The sequence below is a fragment of the Penaeus monodon genome, chromosome 7 (genome assembly GCF_015228065.2).
Source record: "Penaeus monodon isolate SGIC_2016 chromosome 7, NSTDA_Pmon_1, whole genome shotgun sequence".
Lineage (NCBI taxonomy): Eukaryota > Metazoa > Arthropoda > Malacostraca > Decapoda > Penaeidae > Penaeus > Penaeus monodon.
Window position 1 is genome coordinate 33676384 of NC_051392.1, and position 6629 is coordinate 33683012.

Genomic DNA, 6629 nt, shown 5'->3' on the forward strand with positions numbered 1-6629 from the left:
CGTGATCTGTTTCTCGAGAGAGAAGCTAATCGCGATCTGTCAGTAGTCTCCCTCGGCAGGACATGTCTCCAAACCATCCCGAGAAAGGTCCCCGGGAAGCAAGGGAGAGGAGGCGCCTCCCTCCCATAAAAAGAAAATTAAAACTGGCGGACAAGGCACTTCCAAACCCCATAAAACATAATCTTCACGTCGACTATTATACAATGGACGTGTCAAAGCCTTAGATCTAAAGTAAATGACCTTAAGTTATTAGCCTCGTCCTATGCTCCCGATATTATAGTTCTCCAAGAAACACACTTAACACACCTTGTCTCTGACGAGGTCGTTTCGCTGAGGAACTACCATTTATATCGGAAGGATCGTGAGGGTAGGGGTGGTGGCGGAGTCGCCATGTACATCCACCAAAGCCTCCCTTTTACTGAAGTGACTATTGATTCTACTTTAGAGTTTGTTGAATGCAAAGTAAAAATTAATGGCACGTATCTGACTATATGTTCAGTTTATTGTCCATCTGGTAATGTGATAATCTATGATGAGCTCTATGCTCTTCAGAACTGTCTGCCACAAAATAAAGTAATTTTAAATGATTTTAATGCTCACCATACGTTATCGGGATCCCTGCGGGTGGATGGTAGAGGTGAGCAAGTAGTTAAATTGATTAATGAGTCTGATCTAGTCCTTCTGAACGATGGTAGTCCGATGCGGGTGGACGATAATACCGGTAATTTGAGCTGTATTGACATATCACTGGTCTCTTCATCAATAGTAGCCTGTGGTAGACCATTGAATATTCATGCGACACAGTGAGAATGCCTTCAGCACCCAAATTTAATGTAAAAAGAGCAGACTGGGTCGCCTTCACAAGGAGCATTGGAGAAACCATTGATGATGAAGTAAACAATATTCAGAATTTGATTTTAGAAGCAGCATTGTTATCCATTCCTAAAACTTCGACAGATAGCGTTAAACATAGAGTTCTATGGTGGACACTAGATTTCCGCAGGGCACTATGCCAACGCAATAAGGCCTACAGGCTTTTCAAAAATAACATCACTAATGAGAACTTTTGCAACTACAAACAAGCAAGAGCTAGAGCTTGTAGAGTATTAAGAAAAGCAAAAAGAGACTCCTGGCGGAGCATTGTCTCTACAATTAACAGCAATACCAAAATATTAGAGGTTTGGTCCACTGTCAATAAAAGCAATAAGAAAATAATATCTTTCAAAATTAATTCACAAGGGTAATAATTTCGATTCACCTAGAGACATTGCTAATACACTTGCCAGGCAGTTCTCTCATACAAGCAGCTCAGCAAATTACCATCCTATATTCCTGATCATCAAGGAAGCTGCTGAGCTGCAACCAATTCACTTTGCCACAGGATATGACTTTGTTACAATAAAGATCTAACAATGGATGAGCTTGTCCGAGCCCTAGAAGCCTGTAGAACAGCATCCCCAGGCCCCAATAAGATTCATATGAGTGATAAGCATCTTAATCATGATGCCATGATTAAGTTGCTAGAAGTGTACAATGAAATTTGGAAAAACCACACTTTTCCAAACTCATGACACTTCACCTACCTCATTCCCATATTGAAAGGAGGGGGAAATCCCAGATCTGCCATCTCCTACCGCCCAATTGCGTTGACAAGTTGGTATTGCATTTTTTTAATTCCAATAATTTACTAGTTGACGACAGTGCGGTTCCGAAGGGACGCCAAACTCTCGATCAACTAGTAAAGTTGGACAGTCATATTCAAGAGGCATTGCCAAAAAAGACTATTTGATGTCTTGTTTTATTCATAATTTCATTTCTGACAGAATCTTGCTGTCTTGTTGCCAACATTATTTCAGTGTATGATCAATGAATCCTATCAACTCAAATACTCACTGTACGCTGATGATTGTGCATTATTGTATTCCGCAATAATGCAGAATTCTCAGCAAATCGCATCCACTGGCACTGGATATGATTCATACTGGGCTCCAGTGGGTTTTAAGTTTTCCACAAGTAAGAGTATTGGTATTTTTCACATAGAGGAAACCAACATCAGGGTAACTCTAGACAACCACCATACCTATTCAAATCTGCAAACTCTTGGTCTACTATTTGATAGACTCAATTGGAAGACCACATTGGTCAGTTGAAGAATAATGTCAAGAGCACTAAATTTATTAAAGTGCATTTCTGGTAATTAATGGGGAGCTGATAGAAAGTCTATTAATTATATATAAAGCCCTGATTAGGTCCAAAGTAGATTATGGTCAATCGTGTATTGGCTCGTCATCGAAAACAAGTTTGAAAGGTTGAATGCTGTTCAAAACTGCGGTTTTGCATGTGGTCCTGGAGCCATAAAATGCACTCGGATCGAGCGTCTTGAGGGTGGAGTCAGGAGTACCTCCCCTCCAGACTCAAATGCGGCCCGGTTGCACTGACAGTTAGTTCGCAAAGTTAGCCAGTTAGACAGCCAGTTAGCCGCAAAGGTGGCTTGAGACCCGAGCCCCCCCATAATGCAATGGAGGCGCTAGACCCCTTTTCCACACGACTTTTATGACCTCGTCGAGAAAGTTTGGTATAGATCGATACCCTGGTTCAGTCAAATATACACCATGGGAAAACCCCAACTTTTCTATCATGGGGAAGCATGTTTCCATCAGCCAAGGCCATGGCGCCGGAGGTGGAGGTATGCCAGAGGTTCGAGGATCCTTATTAAACATCTCCCTTTTTTTCATATATACCGATGGCTCAAGACAGAAGAGTTTTGTGGGTGCGGGTGTATGGTTGACTGAATGTGAACTAAAGTTCAGAACTTCCGAATCAATACATTGATCTTTCTTGCTGAATTTTTTGCCATTGACAAAGCTATTGATTTTGCATTATCGACGACCCACGGTAGAATAGTTATTTTTTCATTTCATTCATTAAGTTCAATTAAAGCTATTAAATCATTAGAAACCACTAAACATGAACTGGAGGGTAATATTTTTTTGTAAGTTATATGGTGCCAACAAATCAGTCAAGCTAATATGGGTACCAGGCCATTCTGGTATCCATGGCAATGAACAGGCTGACAAATTAGCCGGGTCAACTGGCGATCTGGACACTAACATAGCTCGTACAGATCTCAGGTGTTTTATGTCTCTTACATAAGCAAAAATACATCTGTGGCAGAGTGAGTGGACCAACCTCCAACTGACAAAGAAAGTCAGACTAAACATAGAACCGTGGGACACACCCCACAGGAAGGAAAGAAGGGAGGAAGTGGTATTGGCCCGCCTTAGGGTCAATGCTACAAGACTGACACACCTCACTCCCTACATAGAAAAGAAATACCCTCTACAATGCCAGACATGCAAACTCCATCCTGACAATAGATCACATATTAACAGCATGTCAGATTTATAATAACCAAAGACAAAAGTATAATAATTATTTCAGTTGAAAAAAAAATAAGATTTCACAACATCAAATCTTTTATCAGATCATAAAAAAATAAAAAGTAAAGTAATCACTTTTCTAAGGGAGACAAAACTTTATGACCTTATATAGATTGAAAGAATAAATAGGTCCATTGGCTTAACAACCTTGGCCACATGCAGCTGGTTGGTAGCCAAGAAATCCAACAAAGAAAGAAAGAAAGAACATCGATACTATTATCGATGTTATGATTATTAAATTGTTATTCAAATCTTGATAACATTTGAGACGATGAAATAATGCAAAAGACCCTTTTCAAACGTTAAAGGGTAAACAAGTGAGATAGGTAGGACTAATAACTTTCTCTTTGGTGATTAAGCACTTGTAGAGCCATCAATGTGTAAATACAATAAATAAACATACTGTAGTGGGCATAGCATGTATTCCTGTCATCTGTGCCGATTGGGTTAAGCATATCCATCATTCCTTTTTTTGCATCATTTCTTTTAATTGATGGATTGTCAAACGCTATCACTTCTTTCTTATCCTTCCCTTTATCTTTGTCTCAAACAATTGCTTTATTGCGGATTAACACTTTCGCTGCGTTAACGTAAAGTGCCCGCCGGTGTGGTGGTGCGGCATCAGTATTAAATAATATACTAATTTTGTATTTACACTGACTGCGGATAACACTATTTTTCCTATAAAAATTAGCATAAAAAAGTTAATGTGGAAGAAAAAAAAGTGCAATTATATAAATATTTAATAGGTAAAGAATATTTATAATGGTGACCGTATGTTGCCAAATGTAAGATAATCCTGTTTTCTGTTATTGTGGGTCCCGTTTTCTCTTATTGTAGGTCACGTTTTCTGTTATTGTGTATTTAAATTTCCTTATTGGAAGCAATACACATTATATATATATATATATATATATATATATATATATATATATATATATATATATATATGTATGTATATATATGTATTCATATATATATGTTTACATACATGCGCGCACACACACACATGCGCGCACACACACGCACACACACACACGCACACACACGCACACACACACACGCACACACACACACACACCACACACACCCCACCACACACACACACACACACACAATACTCGTATATTATACGTGTGTGTGTGTGTGTATGTTTATATATATATATATATATATATATATATATATATATATATATATATATATATAAACATACATGTATATTTTAATGTACCACCCCACCCCCCACCACACACACCACACCACACACACAACACACACACACACCACACACACACACACACACACCCCACACACACACACACAATATATATATATATATATATTATTATAAAATATATATATATATATATAAAATTTTATATATAAACAAACACCCCACACACGCATTTTCACTAATGAAAATACTCCACACACACCCCACACACACCACACATTATATATATTATATATATAATATATATATTATATATATATATATTATATTATATATTATATTATATATTTTATGTATATATTGTACTAAAATATATATATATAAAATATATAATATATATATATCTTATATATATATATATATATATATATATGTACATATATATATACATATATATATATATATATATATATATATATATATATATATATATATATATATATAAACATAAACCACACTACACATACACACATTTTCACTAATGCAAACAAAAGCAGACACACGTGTAAATATAGTCACATACATGCACACTCAGGTTCAGGAAAATTATAACGTTTTTATTTTTTTTTGTTTTTGTTTTTTGCGGCAAAAGCTAATACTATGGAAGGCCCACCAATGCCGAAAAGTAGATCACTCTGAAGGATTGTACTACAATGACAGCCTAGCTAGCATGAAAATATAAACTTTTATTACAAAAATATTAAAACATGCAAGAAGTATTTTGAAATAACCGATAATTACATCAAATATGTACAGAGAAAATGAGACTGGGACATGTAATCGAACTAGGAAGTATGGCTATAACACAAATCTTTCAAAAATATGCAATAATATCAAGAGAGGTGGAGGAACATGGACTTAGCAAAAATATCACACAGATGCACATCTCCAAATTTGCATATCAGTACTTCACACGTGTATGGTATACGCGGAAACACTCAGGCAGACAAAGTGCAATTCCACAGTCAGCGCATTGCCAGTGGGTCATCTGACGCTTCCTCTGTCGCATTTGTTTTGTTTGCACACACGTGACATTTTCCTCCGTGGTCTTGGTTTGTGGGAGTTCCCTCAACAAAACTTGGGGAAGTGGCGTTCAGTAAGTCGCAATGGTTTCGTTTCTTACGAAATGAATGAGGTCTTGGCACTTGCTGCTCTCGATATCTGGCAAGCATCTGATGCATCATGGTGTGGCTAAATTCAAGAAAGGAGGGCCTAATACCTGTTTTGACCAAGTACATGTAATATGAGTTTAGTCTTGCCATGTCCACAATACGATTTTTTTTTATACCATTTGATTGATTTTCTGAGGCTTTCTACACAACTCAGAAGCATATCAGCTTTGTCAATGATACGCATTTTTTGGGTATAGTCAACCACAGCTTCTGGCTTCCTTATTGGCTCTCCTGTAATGTAATCTCTTTTTTTTCAGTTTGAATAATCTTGTTCTCGTGGATTGATGTTAACATATGGACCATTCGTTTGGCAGACCATTTGAAGCACATCATGTTCTTGTGGCAAGCACTAACTTCACCCCGGTTGACTGCAGGGAACCAAGGCACCCCTTTTCTGTTTGGTCGAACTGTGCTACAAGCTCCTGTACTGTTTTGCTGTAGGTGTTCAAACAGAATTGGACTGGCGTAATAACTATCTGTAAAAAGATTATGTCCTTTCCCCAAGTATGGTTCTATCAAAGTGTTGACTACCGAGCCAGCAAAACCAAATTTTGAGTCAACCTGAACCTCAGTTTGTGCTCCAGTGTATAATATGAAATCCAAGATGATACCTGTCTCAACATCACAAATTAAAAATAATTTTAGACCGAATCTGTGGCGCTTATTAGGCATATACTGACGGAAAGCAAGTCTACCTCTCCACAGCACCAGACTTTCGTCAATACACAAATCTTGGAAGGGCCTACATTTTGTTGAAAACTTGTGCCTGATGTCATTCAT

The 6629-nt window shown here is 37.4% G+C and overlaps 1 protein-coding gene across 1 annotated transcript; it reads right to left on the minus strand.

Moving 5' to 3' along the window:
* Positions 1-6068: 6068 nt before the first annotated feature.
* Positions 6069-6629, minus strand: LOC119575601 (piggyBac transposable element-derived protein 4-like). The gene is made up of 2 exons (XM_037923247.1): positions 6545-6629; positions 6069-6460 (listed from the first exon to the last, which is right to left on the minus strand). Exons 1-2 carry the CDS (start codon positions 6627-6629, stop codon positions 6069-6071), a joined length of 477 nt encoding a protein of 158 aa, XP_037779175.1.

What these genes read in the sequence shown, in the direction of transcription:
- LOC119575601 (XM_037923247.1), bottom strand. Translation starts at nt 6,629, where the DNA reads ATGAATGACATCAGGCACAAGTTTTCAACAAAATGTAGGCCCTTCCAA. An exon ending in AAGTCTGGTGCTGTGGAGAG is followed by an intron (nt 6,461 to 6,544) that starts GTAGACTTGCTT and finishes ATGTTGAGACAG; the next exon opens with GTATCATCTTGGATTTCATA.